Genomic DNA, 21,041 nt, shown 5'->3' on the forward strand with positions numbered 1-21,041 from the left:
GAAAGAAAGAAAGAAAGAAAGAAAGAAAGAAAGAAAGAAAGAAAGAATGAAAGAAAGAATGAAAGAAAGAAAGAAAGAAAGAGTCTGATTAACTTTGCAAATTGAGGGAGGGAGGGAAGGGGGCTGCTTCTTTTGGCCATGGCTAGACTGAAAAATTTTCCCAGAGCCTAGGGCTTATTCCTCTAAACAGGTGATCATTAGCTCATAAGGAATTTTATGGAAAAACAAAAAACAAAGATTCCATTAAGTCTGCTCATTGATTGAACTTCTAATTTAACCCTTGACTGTCTAATAGTATGCTCTGGGTGCAATAAACAGACTCAACTGTTTGAACAAGGATTTTGTTCAATATTTCCTATATTAGGGTATTTTTATATCTATGGCATGGATCAGCAAGACTTACTGAAGGCTAAAATAAACTATAACACTGTGCACCCTGGATTTTAGGAGAATAGATTTCAAAGGGTAAAGAGGAAGGCTAGGTAAGATTCCATAGGCTAAAATTTTACAAAAGAAATAAACATAGAAGGGAAGGAAAATTCTCAAGAATGAAATTCTAAAGACACAAAGAGAAACAATTCTAATGAAGAAGAAAAAAGAGTTGTCTGCCCACCAATGCAGACACAGAGAAATTGCCAATTCAGTTTAAATTTAGTTTAAATTTAAATTTAATTTAGTTTAAATATATATACATATATATGTATATGTATATACACACATTTCTCTCACTCTGTACACACACAAATATATATGCATGTCAAATGCATGGCATGACATATTAAGAACAGTTTCAGAAGTCTCATGTTCAGAAGGATCTGAAGCTGGCGAGGGAAGTTAAGGATAAAATAAGGAGCTTTTGCGGGGGGAGACACAATTATTAGGGAACATAAAAGAATCAAAGTTGTTGCACAAAAGTCTCTGTGAGGATGTGTGTACGTGTCTGTTTGTGTGTTTTTTCTCTCTGAAGGTGTCTATCTATCTCTGTCTCTTTTCTGTGGGTCAATGGTCTTGGAGAAAAAAAAAATGTTCTCTCCTTACACCATGATCCAAAGGCCCCCTTAATAAAGAAAAAAGAAAAAAAATGAATTAGTGAAATAATCAATCAATAACCATTTATTAAGTCCCTACTGTGTGTCAGATACTGTGCTGGTTACTGGGGATACAAATAGAAGAAAAAAATTGTACTGTTAAGAAGAAAATACTGTTCAATTAAAGAAAAGCTAATGCTCCACTCGTGGGAGACTGAGTTAAAAAGTGAATGATGAAAAGAACCCTCTACTCTCCCCAGATGTGTGCTTATAGTCGGATATATTAACACATTCGAGAAATTTGCTTTAAAGAATTTTTTCAGCAGTTTAAAAAAAATCACTAATCACTCCTCAGTATATCCTCCCTTCATTAAAAGAATGTCTCTGGGGAAAAAAATGACATGAAAAGTTTGAAGAGCTTTAATTTCTTTTCTAAAATTTATAATTTTGAATATTGAAAGATAAGAATAAAGTACAAGTCAAAGGAAATTTGCTTTTTAATTATGCATATAACTTATTCTTGCTTAAAACCTTAGATGCCCCACCTATCTGCGTGGTAGCAATGGTAAGTAACATTACAAACCCAGAGACAATTTGTATGTTTTTTTCTTTTTATTAAAAAATAAACAGGAATGTTTTAATTATTCACTAGAATATTAACATAAAATCAGTATGGTAGCTGCTAGAATTCTATTAAAAAGGCTTATGTGACATGGATGATATAAGCCCTTCCAAATTTCATTGACTATTCAGTGTCTCCTCTGTTTTCCCTGCCCAATTTAGCAGCATTCTAACTTAGGAAACTTATACTCAATGTCCCAGTTGGTGATAATTTTTTTTTTAAGTATAGGCTACAACAGTCATTTTAAACAAAGAAAATTGAGACATCACCCATATAATCCAGACAAAGTGAAAACTTTTTCTAACCCCCCCTCAAATTAAAAACAATATTCTAATTCTAAAATTTCTTTTTCAAACTGAAAAAAAAACAGCTCTGTTTCTTCTCAAAAGCATTTAGTCAATTAACTAACAATGTATCATGAAAACTCTTAAGGTATCCCCTTAAAAACATCTCCAGGCTCTACACAAGGGAAAAGTGGTTGCTACGGGGAAAATGATAGAAAGCTTGGGGGGAAGTGATAACCCCATCTTTGAAGTAGTAATACTGTAGGGGAGAATAGTATGACATGCCCCCTAGACTTTGGGAAAGTAGATTTCAGAGGAAGGATAGGTAGGACATTTAGCTCAAGAGTCTTCAAGAATAAATTCTGAAGATATTTCTTAGAGGCAATTCTGATAAGGGGGGAAATAGAAGCTTCCTAAAGGAAGTGATATGGATGCACAGATAACTCAACAACTAGTAGATTTTTTTTTTAATTCAGAGAACAAAGAAGCAAGGGCAAGTTAACAGAAAATAAATACTAAAGTGTGGCATGTTTCTATGAGAATAATTTCAGGAGTAACTAAACCTTCAGAATGAATTGAAGCTGCTAAAAAAAGCTAAGGATAATAACAAATATGGTTTTTGTTTTGGACTTTAGCTTTATTAGGGAAAGGATGGGATAGCACTAAAGCTTAGGGTAGATAAGACAGTGAAAATTTTTGATAGAAAGAAAATAAAATTACTCAACTCTTATGCTATTTCTACTTTCTCTGCCAAAGGAGAATCATTTTAGCTTGCTAAGGGCAAAAGAAATTTAGCTATAGGAGGTTAATACCTAAAATAAGATGATAGTTAAGTGAGCACCTAAGCTGATCTCAGTGAGTTCAAGTCACCTAGACTTGCAGCTCTATCTCTTTGCCTCTGAAGCCAGATCACAAATTCAGCTCTCAGAACAGATGAGGGATGAGCCTACATCTCTGTTACTTAGTCGCTCGAGCAGGACAGAGGATTCAGTCCACTGGTGAGTGACCAGGGAGAGATTTGCTGCCTGGAAATTGAGGACTGAACTTATAACCCTGTCATTAAAACTTTAAAGCCTTTCAGCTAGCTAATAAAGGCTGGATCAAAAAACTTTCTGGGGAAGCTCCACACAGGGACAAACCTGCAGTTGTGTTGCCCAGACTCAAACCAGATACCTAGGACTGCAAAGCTCAGACCAAGAGAGCAGAGATCAGACCATTACCTAGATTAGACTATTTAGTAAAAGTTTGCAGCTTGCCACCCTGAGCCACCCATGCTCCAAGAACACAGTATTCAAAATCTGGAAAATACAATGGCAGGACCCCACATAATACAGATTAGGACCATACTAATCCTCAACACTCTTTCCAGAAGTGTGCAGAATCTGGTCCTAAGAAAAAGTCACAATTCAGGAATTAAAACTGGAAAAATGAGTAAACAAAAAAAGATTCCTAACAAAAAGACCTATTATGGAGACAGAAAGCCCCAAGACATAAACCCAGAAGAAAAAACTAACTACAAATCATCTACAAGAAAAGTCTCAGGGGCAGCTAGGTGGCACAGTGGATACAGCACTGGCCCTGGAGTCAAGAGGACCTGAGTTCAAATCCGGCCTCAGATACTTAACAGTTACTAGCTGTGTGACCCTGGGCAAGTCACTTAACCTCAATTGCCTCATCAAAAAAAAAGTCTCAAAGAAAAACATAGTTGTGTTATAGGATCAACCTGAACACCTAGGAGAAATGAAGATGTTTTTAAAGATGTAAAAGCAATCTTACAAATGAAATAAGAGTTCTCGAAGAAAGCCTTAGAAAGGAAATGTTAGGGGGGCAGAACCAAGATGGTGGAGTGAAAGCAGTGACTTGCTTGAGCTCTCCCCCAAACCCCTCCAAATACCTATAAAAAAAAATGGTTCTAAACAAATTTTAAAGCAGCAGAACCCACAAAAAGACAGAGAAACAAATTTCTCGCCCAAGACAGCCTGGATGGTTGATCGGAAAGGTATATCACGCCAGGCTGGGAGAGGAGCGCAGGTCACAGCGACCCTGGAGCAGGCCTCAGAGGACTAAATCCCGGGCAGCTGTGGTGGTTTCCAGACTTCTCAACCCAGGAACGCCAAAGACAACTTGGAAGGTCAGTGGGAAAAGTCTGCATCAGCAGGGAGAGAGAGAAGCCAGTGATCTCAGCTCCAGTCCCCAAGCTCAGCGGGGGCAGCGACTGCCTCCTAAGCTTTTGGCCCACAGATTGAGGGGGAATCAAGTGGCTGATCAGAGGGGGATTGCAGGGATCTCTCTGCTGGTGCAGGATTCTCTTGCTTTGCCCGTGCTTGGATCTGGGTCACAGTTCTGGGTGGTAGTCCTGGGGAAAGGAGGAGTGCTGGCACGGTGGAGCTTGTAGTGGCTGTGGAGAGGAAACCCTCCTCACAGTTCCAAGACAGAAAAGAGTGCTCATAGACCAGAGCACAGGCCAGGAAAGGAGTAAACACCTCCCTCTTGATCATACCACCTTGAAAGAACTAAAAATTTACAGGTCCCTAGAAGTATCTCTAAACACAGCTGCACAAAACCCCTAAAGCTTGGGACAGTACATTCCCCACACTGGAAATAGACTCCTACCTTAACAAAGAGTTTATAACTCAAGTAATTGACTGGGATCATGAGCAAGCAGCGCAAAAATTATTATCTTACTTTGATGACAAAGCATATCAAAACATACAACCAGAAGAAGACAACAAAGCCAAAGCTCCTACATCCAAAGCCTCCAAGAAAAATATGAATTGGTCCCAGGCCATGGAAGAGTTCAAAAAGGATTTTAAGAAGCAAGTAAGAGAAGTAGAGGAAAAACTGAGAGTGATGCTAAAGGAGACCCAAAAAAATACTGAAGAAAATAACACCTTAAAAAATAGCCTAATCCAAATGGCAAAAGAGGTCCAAAAAGACAACGAGGAGAAGAATGCCCTTAAAAGTAAAATTAGCCAAATGGAAAAGGAAGTCCAAAAGCTTACTGAAGAAAATACTTCCTTAAAAATTAGAATGAAGAAATTGGAAGATAGGGACAATTTGAGAAATCAAGGCACTGTAACACTAATCAAAAGGAATGAAAAAATAGAAGAGAATGTGAAATATCTCATTGGAAAAACAACTGACCTGGAAAATAGATCCAGGAGAAAGAACTTAAAAATTACTGGACTATCTGAAAGCCATGATCAAAAAAAGAGCCTAGACATGATCTTTCAAGAAATTATCAAGGAAAACTGCCCTGATACTTTAGAACCAGAGGGCAAAATAGAAATTGAAAGAATCCACCAATCACCTCCTGAAAGAGATCCCTAAAGGAAAACTCCTAGGAATGTTGTATCCAAATTACAGAATTCCCAGGTCAAGGAGAAGATATTACAAGCAGCCAGAAGGGAACAATTCAAGTATTGTGGAAACACGATCAGAATAAAACAAGATTTAGCAGCTTCTACAGTAAGGGTCCAGAGGGCATGGAGTATGATATTCCGGAGGGCAAAGGAATTAGGACTACAATCTAGAATCACCTACCCAGCAAAACTGAGTATAATCCTTCAAGGTAAAAAATGGTCATTCAATGAAATAGAGGACTTTCAAGCAATCCTGTGGAAAAGACCAGTGCTGAATAGAAAAATTGACTTTCAAATACAAGACTCAAGTGAAACATGGAAGAGGTAAACAGGAACGAGAAATCATAAGAGACTTATTAAGGTTGAACTGTTTACATTCCTGCAGGAAAAGATGATATTTGTAACTCATGAGTCCTTTGTCAGTATTAGGGTAGTGGGAAGGAAAAAATTATGTTTGTATAGATAGATAGAAGACACAGGGTGAGTTGAAGATGAAGGGGTGATATCTGGAAAATAAAATTAAGGGGTGGGAGAAGATTATACTGGGAGAAGGAAAAAGGGAGAAGTAGAATGAGGTAAAATATCTCACATGAAACAAAGAAAAGGGTTTTACAGAGGAGGGGAAATGGGGGAAGGTGAGAGGGAATGAGTAAATCTTATTCTCATAGGATTTGGCTTAAGGAGGGAATAACATATGCAATGGGGTATGGAAATCTATCTTACTCTACAGGAAAATAAGGGGGGAAGGGGACAAGAGAGAAGGGCGTTAATAAAGGGTAAGGCAGATTGAGGGAGGGGATAATCAAAAGCAAACACTTCTAAAGAGGGACAGGGTCAAAAGAGAGAACAGAATAAACAGGGGTAGGATAGGATGAAGGGAAATATACTTAGTTTTTCACAACAGGACTACTATGGAAGTGTTTTGCATGACTACACATCTACAACCTGTATCAAGATGCTTGCCTTTTCAATAAGGGTGGGTGGGGAGGGAGGAAGGGAGAAAACCTGTAACCCAAAGTTTTAAAAACACATGTTAAAAATTTTTTAAAATTTAAAAAAAGAAAGAAAATGTTAAAACAAAGTCAAAAGACTGAAAAAAGAGAGAGAAAGAGAGAGAAAATGGAAGGTATCTCATTTCAAAAACAACTGACCTGGTCAAGAAGAAATAATTTAAGAATCAGTAGGTGAAGGGATTACTAGAAAAAAGAGCCCAGCTATTGTATTTCAAGAAATCATGAATAAAAAGTGTCCAGATCTATTAGAACCAGATGAATGACAAAATGAAATAGAATCTGCCCATCATCTCCTGAAAGAAACTATAAAATGAAAACTCCCAGGAGCATTGGAGTCAAAATCTAGAGCTTCTAGACCATAGAAAACCTACTGTAAGCAGCCAGAAAGCTACCTGGCTCAAATGAACTACATGTATCCTAAGTCACTATCAATGATGTTTGGAAGATCATGAAGATTAGAAGAGGTATGACATGACTGAAAAGCAAATTCCTAATTTTTTTAAAGGAGGAGAATAAAGTATATAAATTAAAGGCTGGTAAGTTTGACTGATTCCTAATAAAAATTCAGAATATTTTTAAAGTCATGTTTAGTGGACCTCAGGAAAAAGAGGCAGTGATCATTTCCACATGGCCTTAGATATTTGGCAACTATGACAGATTAACCTGATTTCTTTCTTTATTCCTTCCTTCCTTCATTTCTTCCTTCCTTCCTTCTTTTCTTTCTTCCTCTCACAGGATTATGTATTGTAATCAATTCCATCCAATTCTTTCTTTCACTAGCTGTTTTCAAGGTTCCTATATGAAGCCTTTCCTGATTCCTCCCAGCACTACATATTTCTTTTGTATATATCCACTATGGCAACTAAGACTATAAACTGTGAAAGTACTTTGGGTTTTTTTCTTTTAATTAAATTAATGGTTAAATTGGGTTAAATTGGGGTTAAATATTGGGTTAAATATTGGGTTAAATCTTTTAATTTAGTTGTGCCTTTTGTTTTTATATTATATTTACTTCTGAATATATATGTGTATGTATGAGTTTGTGTGTATGTGTGTGCATGTATGTATGTATGTACACACACCAGAGGTGATATGGAGGTTTAAATATACCAGGGAAATGGGTATATGGAGACAGAGAAGGAAGAGATTTTCCTAATAGTAATGTGCAGCTGGGGAGAGATTAAGAGCTTGTATAGTCTTGAGAGCGAAGCAAGAGGTGGGGAAATGGCAAAGCACTTCCCTTTAATAGGTAAAGAAGGTTGTATCGGAGACAAGCCCCATGGAGACAAGGATGTTTGGGCTGTGATCCATCTTTCTACCTTTTGATTGGCTGATCATGGACCCTATGAGGTTATGTCATGGTTTCCCGGGGGGGTAGCAGGCCCATCACTTTAGAAACCACAATTCTAAAAGAACGATAATTAGAGGAACTCTGTCTAGATAAGACATCAAACACTAGCCATGTGACTTTGGGGAGGTCCCTTAACCTCTGTGTGCCTCAGTTTCCTCATCTGTAAAATAATGAGGCTCAGACTCAATAGTTTCTAAGGTTCCTTCCAGCTCTAAATCTATGAATCTAGGATAATATGATTGGCATGTTCTCACTGCACGAGTGGGATATGGGGTGTGCCTGCAGAGCAATAAACAAAATCCACTTCAATGATTCCTCACTGAGGAGGTTAAGTGCCCAGGATGACACAGCCATTATATGTCAGTTAACATGAATTTATTAAGCACTTGCTATATCCCAGCAATTTATGTATTCCAGTATATATAACAAATATACATTTGTGAAGTAAATAAATTATATTCAAAGACAGTCAAAAACGGTCCCAACCCTCAAGAAGCACACATTCTAACGTAGGAGGAAGGGAGAGGACAACATGTAAATGACCAGGTACATATAAGATATATAAAGAGTAGATGTAAGTTAATACAGGAGGGGGAGGGGAAGTTATTAGCAGCTGGACAGACTGAGGAAAGGCCTCCTCCAGAAGGTACGATTTGAACTGAGTCTTGAAGAAGGACAGGGAAACCGGCAGAAGTCACTCCACACAGAGCATTTCAGCCAATACAAAGACGTAGACATGGGAGAGGAAATATTGCATTGGAGAAACTGCAAATGAGACAGTGAAATTGGATCATAGAGTACTTGGGAAGGAGTGCAATGAAGACTAGAAAGGGAGAACAGGGCCAGGATATAAAAAGCTTTAAATGCCAAACAACAGAGTATCAGAGGCTATTTGAGTCTAGGTCTTCCTGGCTTTAATCCCAACTCTATCCACTACACCATGCTGTCTTAATATTTTAATCAATTAGTCATTCAACAAGCATTTATTAAGCATCTACTATGTGTTAATCACTGGGCCTTACAATATATGTACTGAGTGTAGAGCTTCAAAATGAGTTTCATATATATTATCTCATTTGGTCCTCACAACCCCAGAAGATAGGGTGGGCAGATGTTCTAAGACCCATTCTCCAATTCCTCTAGGGCTTCCTTTTGGAGATTTTCAAAATTTCTGCTCTGAACAGTATACACACTTCCACATCCCCAGTCCCACAAAAGTTATTCCCCAGACAGGCAGAATATGGGACTAGACGATTTTACCCTAAAGGCCAGGTGAAACTGAACCAAGGGTCAAATTTAGTCATTTGGTCAGGGATTAAGATCTGCTGGTTTGGAATGGAAAGTACTATTGTCAACACTATCCACATCCACGTTTGAATAGGTAAATAAAATACCTTCATGAACTTTTTAGGATCACTTAAAACAAAAAGCATGAGCCTTCTCAAAGAGTGCAAATCTTTTGGCAGTACTAAAAGTGCAAAATTTAGGGGGAAAAAAAGAATAAGGAAGAGATAAAAGTTCCTGCTTCATTTAAGTTGATGAAAAGCAAAATCAATGAATAGAATGCAACGCAATTCGTGAACAAGCGCGCCATCTACTGTACATGAATAGCACAGTAAAGAAGTCAACTCCACAGTCAACAAGGACAGTACATATGAAGTCAGTTTTTGACCATTGCATATTTCTACAAAAGTAGAAAACAAAATCTATTTCAAATTATTAGCACTTTCAGAGACTTCTGATAGGATATCATGAAGGTTATCACAATCATTCTCCCTTATTGTTTTAATAACCAAAAGCATTTAAGCACAATTGCTTACCTGCCATCATAGCTATCATACTGGCTTTGTAGACATTAGTAAGGGAACCAAGTTCTCCTGTTGCCAGAATGGTTTTGAGGTGCACATCTCCACAGGCCTTGCGAAACTGACGGATCTCATCATACAAAGCTGTTGAGGGAAAAAATTATGGCAGCTAAAACTCAGGCAATTGACAACATGGCTTGTCAGCAGTTTAGAGATAGCGGAGCTTATTTAAAATTTGAATAAAACTTATTTAGCATTTTAATTGTCCAAAATTAATAATACCTATTATATGTAAAAAAAAATCTGCTATTTTCAGCTTTCAAGAAAAGTAAAAAGAAAAAGTAATATGTTGACATAGAACGTTGGTTTGAATCTAAAAAAATATTCTTAAAAGATCCTCTGGAAAGGCTTAAAGAGCTCAGCTGACCAAGGTACTTCATAAGCCATATATGGGCCAGGCAGAAACCCTGATAGTCAATGACCACTCCATTTCAATTCTGAAGGAGAACAGAATTCTCCAGCTGGATTGGTGATAGTTGTGGCCAAAGAGTCTCCCGCCCAGCCCCACCACTGCCTGTACTGAGTAGCACTGTCTCACGCTATACACTTTTTTAAGTTACTGAGATAGTCAAACACAATAGTACACAAATGTGAATGTATTTCATGGCTCAATTAAAAGCTATCTGGAACTTGGTTTTTTTTAATCACAATCCGAAACACAAAAAAACACCACCACCCTGTGCCCAAATGGGCACATAGCACTTAACTAAATTAAATAATTAAACAATCAGTAACTTCTCATTTGGGCAATACTCACTCCCTATATCTTTTGGAAAGGCTAACATTTTAGCTATGAACTCTAGAAATGATTTTCTGATTTTTTTTTTCTTTTCAGTAGACTTTTTTTCTTTAAGTTGTAGAGTGGAACTGTAGGTTCATTATTTAGAAAGATATAATTTCTTCCTTTATCTACAAAGCTCAGACTAACTCAGATACTAAATTAGTAAGTCAACAATCATTTATCAGGTTCCAACTATGCTCAACACTGTATTAGGCGCTGTGATGAACAATGATGAAGTGAGACAAAATAGCCCGTGACTTCAAGGAACTTGAAACAAAGCCTCTTTAGAAAAACATAAAGGCAATATCCAGAGCAAAAAGGTTACCATATTTCCATATATTGCTTATCACAAGTTCAAAAATGTTTGACCTCAGACTCCTCTTATTAAATATCATTAACATAAAACGCTAAAAAAATTTTTTTCTTTGATTCTTGAGAATAGCCATTTCCCAAAGATTAGCAACTTAAAAAACATATACAGTATATTTCCAATATACCCACCATGGAAATTCAGTAAGTGCTTATTGACTAACAGTAGACTACAGAAGCATTATCAGTCACCAAGTGTTTCAGCATGCTTCCTAGACATTATAACAATGGGTATCTTGGCAACTAGATGGATAATATATCCCAATCAGAGATTAAATGGATGAAATGTAACCTAGTCAATCTCAAATCATAATATCCATTAACATTTTCAACTGTAACTTTCTTCCAACATAAATGAGCAAAATGATGGAAAAACTAATGGCCTATTTTCTTCTACATTAGTGGGAAAGGAGAGAAGCAGGATGTAGATTTATTATAATTGCTACTGAACTGTATATGTAGAGGAAATTACAAATGAAGTAATAAGTTCAAGAGATTCCCATTCCCTAAAAAATTCTTCATGAGAAGTAATTGCTCAACAGAATGAGTAATCTCTTGAAATTTCAAAGCACCATTCTTCAAAAGCCCCAAGTGCCTTATGTACACTATTTCAACATCATAATAAGCTATCATTTCTATTTTATAGATGAGAAAACTGAAACACAGAAAGGTGAATGATTTGGCCAAGGTCTCATCACTGGGCAGTAGTAGAACAGATATCAGAACTCAGGTTTCCAAGATAATGAGTAAAACCTTACTGCTGAATTAAGTTGCCTCTATCCCAAAAATGTACACGTGTGTGCACATACAACTCTCACAGAATAACATTTATTTCTACAATCACATTTTTTTAAAGTAGCATCCCACAACAGTAAGAGAGCTAGGTTTCTTCTGGAAATTAAAAAAAAATAGAGTAAAACAAAAAAAGTGTTTGGGTTGTTACAGAGACCATAAAAAATTTGGGGCAAATTTAAGTATATGGAAATTTTTATTATATTTATCTATCTTCCAGATGAGAATAGAATAGGAAAAACATGCTAAAATGAAAAAGACCACAACAAATGTCAGGAGACCTAGGGCCTAATCCAAGACCTGCCACTAATTAAGTTATATGACTTCTTAAAAAAAAAATGTCCCAAACTCTCTGTTCCTTAGTTTCTTTATCTGTAAAATGAAGGGGCTGGGAGGAAAAAATTGATAAGGTTCTTTTACTTATCACAGAGTATGATTTTAGGAATTAATCCAAAGGTGATTTTTCATGATTGGCAAAGTCCTACATAAGTTTATTCACTGGGACCCACTCTGACATACACAATAGATATGATAAAACTTCAATGAATGCAAGATGTTCAAATTTACTGCAGAAAATATTCACAAGCACCTCTTGTTGCCAACCTGAAAAGAAAATCTTGCCAGTAACAAGATAAATTAGAAGGCTACTGACAATGACTGACAAATGAAAATGAAATTCCAACACAGGGGTTATAAATAATTTAGGATATGTACCTAATGTAAAATCAAGCAAGAGTGATGTAAAAAAAATTGAGAAATGTCTAGGATATAGATGATGCTTAGAAATAAAATCTTGCGATGGATGTTTTGAGCGTGTGTATGTGTGTGTCCACACACACACACACACACACACACACATATCCTTTGTCAGTTCCAAGAGTGAGATTTGGAGTCAGATCCTGACTCTGCCAATTACTACCTGTTTGACCTTACGAAAGTCATTGAATGTAGTGAATTACAGCAGTGACCTCTTCCCATTAGACTTTTAGGATCAAACAGTTTCTTGCAAAAAAAGTAGAAGCAAAAAATATCATCCCATTTCTCAGTGAACTTGAATGAAAACTGGCAAAAAAAAAATCAGTAGAGAAGACATTGGAAAAAGACAGGCTGGGCTTGTAAAGAATTGTCAGTATGGTGGGTGATGCCCATACTTCTTCTGTACCAAGTCCAAACCCCTCACCATGCCATTGCCCCTGATAAGAATTAAGTTTGGAAGTTGCCAATTCAGGTTCAGACACAAAGAAATTTATTGTTGAAGAGAATGCTCCTGTCTTTTTGTTTTCATGTACTGCTTTAGTTGGTTGGTTGGTTGGTCCAGTAATAAAGGACATTTTAAATTACTGTCCCCTGCATGCTTGTTTGGATTCCAATTGAGAGGTTGCACTATTAGAGGGAATGTTCGTAATGAAAAAAGGACAAGTCATGAAGACTTGAGTAGAAATCTTGCCTCAAATACTTGATGGGGTGACACAACAGAGTGCTAGGCTGTGGAATCAGGAAGACTTGAGTTCAAATCAAATTTCAGACACTGATTAGCTATGTGACTTGGACAAGTCACTTAACCACTATCTGCCTCAGTTTCCTCAACTATAAAATTGAGATAACTATACCTACCTTATACAATTGTTGTGAGGAGCAAATGAGTTCTTTATAACTTGTAAGCTGTTTAGCACAGTGGCTGGCACATTTGTGGTTGTTCAGTCATTTTTCAGTCATTTCCAACTCTTCATGACCTCATTTGGGTTTTCTTGGCAAAGATCCTGAAGTGGTTTACTATTTCCTTCTCCAGCTCATTTTCCAAATGAGGAAGCTAAGGCAAGCAGGGTTAAGTGACTTGCCCAGGATCACACAGCTAGAAAGTGTCTGAGGCCAGATTTTAAATCAGGAAAATGAGTCTTCCTGATTCCAGGCCCAGCACTCTATCCACTGTGCTAGCTATCCACTAGCTACCCCTGCCTGGCACATAGTAGGTGCTCAATAAATGCCTATTACCTCTCCTTCTCATTTGTTAAAGACTTAATTCTGCTAATAAAGTTTATAAGAAGGAAGAGAGGGAGGAAAGGAAAGGAGAAAAGAAAGAGAAAAAAGGAAGAAAGGAAGAGTAGGTGGAAGGAAGGGAAGAGAGGAAGGGGAGAAGAAGGAAGGGCTGAAGAGAGGGAAGGAAGGAGGAAAGAGGTAGACATGTAAGGTAAGAAGGGAATCATGTGAAGGAGTTAAAGAAGGAAGGGTATAAGGAAAGAAAGGAATGAAGGGAGGGTGGCTGGGAGGGAGAAAAGGACAGAAGAGAGAAAGAAGAAGGAAGAAGGAAAAAAGGAAGGAAGGAAGGAAGGAGAAGGAGGGAGGGAGGGAAGAGAGAAAGAGGGAAAGAAGGAAAGAAAGTCATCCAAACTTTATTTTTCAATAAGCTCTAAATCTATGACCCTATGAAAATAGGTGTGCTGGCAGTCTAAGGTACATTATATTATTGGTGCTTAAACATTCTAATAATGAAATTCATCGAATAGGTATCTCCTGCCTGCCCCATCCTACCCCATCCTTGAGACTTCAATTACAGTAACCCTAAACTTTCACCACTAGCCCTGGGTTCCTAGGCAAGGAAGAATCAAAGTCATTGAGTATTTTGGCTGTTTCATTGTTTTAACACAAGGTATCCAATCAGTGTTCACTAACAGGTGGCAGAGAAATTGCTCATCTTCAGAATGGTCTGGTGAAGGAGTATATAACAGGGCACAAGATAGGAGAGAATACTGTACATCAGAATTAACCACCATCCATATGGATTTGAAAGGGGTTTATATCTTCTATAGCATTATCTCCCCATGCCATGGGAAAGGTAAAGTCAAGGCTTGCTTCTTTGTTCTTTTTTCTTTTCTTCCATTTAAAATAGTCTTGTCCTTCCTTCCAGCTCCCTACCGAAATAAAAGAAAGCTTCATTTGAAATATACTCACCCTCTCACCTTAGGGTTTCTTCAAAATTTTTTAGATATGTAAACAATACTATTGATAATCGTGGAAAACTATATTAGAAAAAACTTTCGATGGGGATTAGTGGGTGGGAGGTGGCAGAGAGGGAGAAAGGATTAAATTAAGTAAGATCCTAAGAGTTTAAAGACTAGGTTTCTGATATAAATCACAGAATGAATTTACTTTTATATTTCATACTATTCAAAAGAACCTCAGAAATAATTGTTTAAGAACAGGTTTAAACAATTACTTTTTGAATACCAGAAAGATGCTCAACAGTGTGCAAGAATGGCCTGAAAATAACACTCAAGATAATTGTATGTATGACAAAACACAACATAAAAGTATAGAGCAACCATTTATACTTAGAAGGGGCATAAAACTGTACCCCCCCCAAAAAATAGTTATCATCCATCAAGTCAACTAACAATGCTATAGTTAATAATAAAGAACTGAAAACTCACAGAGTTAAAACACCAGGAAACCTTTAGAGGGCCAACATTGAAAGGCATGGTTAACATTCAAAAAGGTCTTCACTGGTTAGAATATCGGGTTGAATCAATTATGATTTTTTTCATGTGTGTGGTTCATGACTTGTGATTTCATTGTTGTAGGGGACTCTAAGGGTGGGAACTCTCTTCACCCAAGCAGATTAGAAACCAGTAAGTTAAAAATTCTCAGGTGAGTTGTCTGAGGCACTGAGTGAGTCTAGTGAATTGTCACATTTTTATGTGTCCTAGGTAGGAAATGAACTGACCCCAGGCTAACCCTCTATCCACAAAATCATGCCGCCTCTCAAGCTAAAATTTAACAGAGATCAGTATAAAGTCTTACACTTGGGTTCAAAATAATCAGCTTCAAGGGGACAAAATAGCCATTTCTTTTAGAAGGCACTAAGGAGTTTTAGGTGATTTTAAGCTCAATATTAATCAATAATGTGATAAGGCTAATTTAAAAAAAAGCTAAGCTCCTTGTGGGCAGGGACTGTTTTTTGCTTTTTTCTTTAAGTGCCTGTCACATAATGCAAATTGATTGGCTGAATGATTCCTTAGACTTCTGTTTGGAAGCAGCGCAGTGTCCAGAATTAGGAAGAGGACAGTACTGCTCTGGTCTTATGATCAGACTACAAGAGTAACATGTTCAGTTCTGGATGCCACATTTTAGGAAGAACACTGATAAGGTGGAGAGCATTTGAACAAGAGCAAATAGGATGATGAAGGGCCTTGTGATCATGTCACATTAATACCAGTTGAAGAAACTGAGGCAGTTTAGCTTGGAGAAAAGGGAGAAAGGGAGGGAACAAACAATTATTAATCATTTAACAGGTGCCAGGCACTGTGCTTAGCACATTACAAGTATTATCTCCTTTGAGAAAACAAAGGGGAAACATAATGGATGTATTCAAGTAGTTGACAGTGAGTGAATAGAGAACTGGCCTCAGAGACCTTAGCTTAGCTAGGTCCTGCTGCTAACACAGTACTGGCTGTGTGACCCTGGACAAGTCACTTAACCTCTAGGTGCTCCTCTAGGTAACATAGTAAGAATATAAATTTCAGAGAAGGTAGAGGAAATGAGATAACAAGTCCAGTCCCTGTCACCATTAAACAAATTAGACAAAATAATAAAGAAAACAATTCATTAGGAACATTAGAATTTCAAGGTAAATGATGGGGGGAAAAAAAGTAGAAACAAAAGGGACCTAGATCTTGAGCCGTAGTATGAAGCAGAATAAATTTTTTTAATGTCTAGAGAATTTAAAAAAAAACCCAGAAAAAAATAGATTTGTTACAAATGATATAAGAAAGATTTAGACACAATCAAACATGGAAGTCTAAGGTTCAATACATCCAAGAACATAAACTACTACAGGAAAGACTCCCTATTCAACAATAATCAATGGGAAAATTTGGCAGAAAGTAAGTTTTGACCAGTTTCTTATGCTATATATCACAATAATCACCAAATGGATTTGCAACTTCAATATGAAAGGTCAGTTCCATCATTTTTAAAAAATGAAGCAAACAGAAGATATCTTTCATAAATAGGACTACATGCAAAGTTCTTACCCAGAAGAAGATAGAGGTAATTATAAAAGATAAAAAATTTTGATTGCATAAAAATTTAAGACTTTTGCACAAACAAAATCAATGCAGCTAAAACAAGAAAAGATACTGTTGAATGGGCAAAGTTTGCAAAAAATATTTCTGGTAAAAGCTTGTGATCCAAGACAGAAAATTGACACAAATAAAAACACTCTAGAAAATAAATGACACAAATTCAATAACATGAATGTTGACATATTAAACTTATGGGAAGTTGGGGGTTATGTTCCCATGATGACCAAAAACTGCAATCTTTCACTAGAGATTGCTGAAAATTCACTTTTCTGCATGTAATTCTTTATAACAAAACATTAATTCTGATAATATGTACTTTTCCTAACACAGTAACTATGAAATAGTCCACAAAATGCAGTACGCAAAATAAAATTGGTAACATGCAAAACATTTTTTCTCACTAGTAATTCCCTAGAATTCTGTGACTTTCTGTGCTAACATCTCAATTTTAAAAAAAATTTATTTCAGACAATAGTATACTACACTGCTTTAAACCTCTCCACCTTTGCTGCCCTCTGAAAACCAAAGAAGAGGTTACTAGGACTTAAGTCACTGCTGTCAGAAGTCCCCGAGAAACTTTGAATGCACAGGGAGCTCTTTACAACAGTATGGTGAACAAGACCACTGAAGCACACAGTAGGATTGCAGCCACTTCACAAACCTGCATGCATCACAGCTCTCATTTTTTTTCTCCACTACACAGAGTTGCAAATGTGTGTAGTTGCCAATGTAAAAGTGAAAATAAGGTTACTAACAAAATAACGTGAACGCTTAAAATCACCAGAGTTAAACATGTGAATGCTGAGGATTGATGGTAAGGTCACATAGTCAAATAATATGAAGTTTTCAAAATAAGAATTTTTTAAAAATAAGTTTGGTTGATATTTTTGTATTTATATCACAGTCATTTGTTTATTGGATTGGATTGGATTTCTGGATTGCCTCACTACCCTCATTAAGCCCTCTTATAGAACAAACAACAAAAGCAAAAATAAAAACAACCAACATGTCAACCTCATCTTATAGAGTATATCACATTTTTTATACCTGTAGTCTCTCCTCTCTACCAAAAGGAAAGAGATACTTCATCAATTCTTCTTCAGAACCTAGACTGATCATCATGATTAGTTAGAATTTGAATCCCTTTTAATGTTCTTTTCATTCACATTATACATTTACAATATGCAGATTGCACATATTATTCTACTGGCTCTGTTTTCTTCATTTTGTATTACTTCATACAAGTCTTCCCTGAATTTCTCTAAATTCCTCATGCTTTGCATTTCTTACAGCACAATAAGATTTTACTATATCGTGTTTATGAATGAATTTAAGAGCATTTATTAATCACTTAATTTATGCAAAGCACTGCCTAAGCACTGGAGAGACAAACAGAAAAGTGACAACGTATCTACCCAGAAGGAGCTTACATTACAATTGGGAGAGAGAACACACATAGGAGAGTGGTGTTAGGAAGAAGTCTTTCAGTCTAGAAAGTCATAGGGATTGTGAATGGAGCCTTAAGGAAGTAAATTTACATACCCTTTATAACATCAGTGGTAGCATTGATTTGATTATAATTCCAGAGTTAGAAAGGGGAGAAAGGGAAGGGTACCTACAGAGTAGATTCAAGATGGCTAGGGTATAGAGTCTGAAACATGGCTACAGCTGGCCTAGACAGAGTGAGGAAGGCAAGGCAGTATAGGCCTCAGGATTAGTGTTCTGGAGTTGAAAGGGTTAAGACATCTAAGGTATGGTCTTTGGTCCAAAGAGCATGGTGCAAGGGCAAATGATGAGAAGACAACCAAGACATATAATACAATTGTGGTTATATACCAAAATTTATTCAGTCATTCCTCAATCAATAGACATATATGTTGTTACTATATTTGCTTGGTTTTTTGGTTTTGTCTCTTTTACCTCTGTGCAAAGGGCTACTACAAATATCTTTCTATATGTGGACCTGTCTTTGACCCCCTAGAATTATATGCTCACTTGTGGGATCACTAGAACAATGGGTATGAATAGTTTAACAAAATTATTTTCCAGAATGGTTAAACCAATTCACAGCTCCACAAGCATTGTGTTAGTATGCCTGTCTTCCCACAGTTCCTCCAACATAAATTTATTTCTCTCTTTGATCACCTTTGGTTATTTAATAGATACAGAATTGCTTTCATTTGCATTTTTAATTTATGATTATTTGTGATTTGGAGCAATTTTTGATCATTAATCAATACACATTTAAATGTCTGCTATGTGTCAGGCATTGGGTATATGAAAGACAAAAAACAAGTCTCTTTAGGTACTTATATTCTACTGAGGTGGAGGGAAGGGAAGCAAAAATAAATGCAGAATATAGGGAGTATATGAGGTAATATACCTCAGGGTATATTCACAGGGGCAGAGAGGGGAGCACTGGGGGGATCAGGAGAGGATGCACATAGAGCTGAGTTTTGAAGCAAGTTAGGAATCTTAAGAGGCAGAGGTGAGTAAGGATCACGAGAAAGGCATGTGGGATAGACTGTGCAAATCACAGAAAGAGAAGGTAGAATGTTGTCTCTAGAATTGAAAATATATCAGCAAGGAAAAGCAAGTAGGCCAGTTTGCCAGGAACATAGAGTGTGTGGAGGTAAGTGATAAGCTTGGAAAAGTAGGTTCATTATTGATAGTTTCTTTTGAAAATGATTTGTTCATATCATGTCTGACTTATTAACTAGATTACAGACTAGGCTCATCAATTATTATACCCCATTTAAAATAAGTGATATGATACTCTACTCAGATACTCAACTAGAAGAGAACACATCTCAATCAATCAAAGACATTAGACTAGGTTTGAAAAGTCGTTGAAAAATAACGTATAAACTTTAGTGACACTGCACAGGAAATATATTCAGAATGGCTGAGGAAATCCAGTGATGCCCTATGGGTCATCTAGAAAATATTAAGCCAAATTCTCAACTGAGAAATTTGGTGGTAAGTGATGAGGCAGAAAAAGACATTCCCACCAAAGCCAGGAGAAGGCCCTGCTTGGAGGAGGTGGGGGGAATGAGAACTTTGGCCTTAGCCTTCTCTCCATGCTTTGGTCAGAGGAAGACCTCATTAGCTTTAAAGTCTGAAGAATTTCAGACTTCCTATGTTACCATCAGTACCCTAGCTGTGTCCCCAGAACAGCTAACAGAAGTGACTACCTTGAGAGCTAAGGGCAGGGTAAACAATGAAGAAAGCAGATTCAAGGCTCTACAAAGAGCCCAGTAGAAAAAGACCACAATGTCTAAGGGAAACACCTTGAGATCTGCAGCATAAGAACTTCTGAGGGTCAAGTTACCACTTTGTCACTTCTGCTCTCCAATCTTGAACCCACCATTATCTGTACTTGTGGGAGAGTATGTCACAGGCTTGTGGCTACTGTAGTATCACTATAGTAAATAATTATTTCTGGCTAGTCTGGCTGACTAGTTGATATCAAATAATAATCACAGGGGAGAAAGATTTTAGCATTGTCAGGACTCAAAATTGTTCTCAGTAATCAAAAGAGAGAGAATTCAAGCAATAGCCATCTCTGTTGTTGCACAAGCAGACTTGTAACTCTAAAGAACAGCATCAATGCACATCTATAACTTAAACATCTCATAAGACATTTAACCTGCTGGAGGATTTTTATCTAATAATTAGGGTAATTTTATCCCAAAAGTAAATCTAGACTAACTTTCCAACTACCAAGCTATGTGACTTTGGACAAGTCATTTAATTGCTCTTGACCTCAGTTTCTCCATCGGTAAAGTAAGATAATGATCTCAGGTGCTTTTGAGTTCTAAATTGTCATGCCATGCATTAATAAGTTAATGATTGGGTTTTAAACTTTCTAGTGTTTATTTCCAACTTATGTGTAATGTATCTTCTCACCTTTTTGTTTTTTTAATTCTGGCCTTTATAAAAAACTCAAGTTCCTATATAATAATCAACCAGTAGAATTCATTAGATATAGAGATGTGAAATGTCCACCTAAAATATACATTAGTTCACAATGTGCTTCAGTGGATTTATCTATTATATGATTTCATGAGAGACAACATGGCACACTGGAGAGAGACTTAGTCTTGAAATCAAGATGACTTAGATTCAAGCCCTGTCTCTTGACACCTGCTGGCATGGGACTGGGACAAGATATTTAACCTCTCAGTGTCCTCAGGCAACTCTTCAAGACTATAAGCTTCTGAGCAGTTGCTGATCTTATTATTAAGGAGTCTATCCACTGAAAGTTCCCTACTCCAGTGAAATCCTAGGTCAGGTTCGCTCTAAAAAAAATGATTTTACTAAGATATTCTGACTAGATCCAAACAATGTATTGAAATGATTCTTTCAAGTTAAGTGGTTAAGCAGGCAGAGAATTTGTATTTGTTTATTATCTGTCAACACCTTCTCATTTAGTCTGCATAACAAACTCAGGGCAAAGGTGAAATCTTTGTAATCCCTTTAAAATTGAGTTG

The 21,041-nt window shown here is 36.8% G+C and overlaps 1 protein-coding gene across 2 annotated transcripts in view; it reads right to left on the reverse strand.

Annotated features, from left to right (window-relative positions):
* Positions 1-21,041, reverse strand: part of DERA (deoxyribose-phosphate aldolase) — a 134,697-nt gene that overhangs the window by 52,042 nt on the left and 61,614 nt on the right. For both annotated transcript variants that reach the window (XM_027838772.1, XM_027838771.1), the window contains exon 6: positions 9,481-9,609. In XM_027838772.1, coding sequence (XP_027694573.1) covers positions 9,481-9,609 — 129 coding nt within the window. The remainder of the gene's footprint in view (positions 1-9,480; positions 9,610-21,041) is intronic.

This window comes from Vombatus ursinus, unplaced genomic scaffold (assembly GCF_900497805.2).
Source record: "Vombatus ursinus unplaced genomic scaffold, bare-nosed wombat genome assembly UNPS02014830.1, whole genome shotgun sequence".
Taxonomy (NCBI): Eukaryota; Metazoa; Chordata; class Mammalia; order Diprotodontia; family Vombatidae; genus Vombatus; species Vombatus ursinus.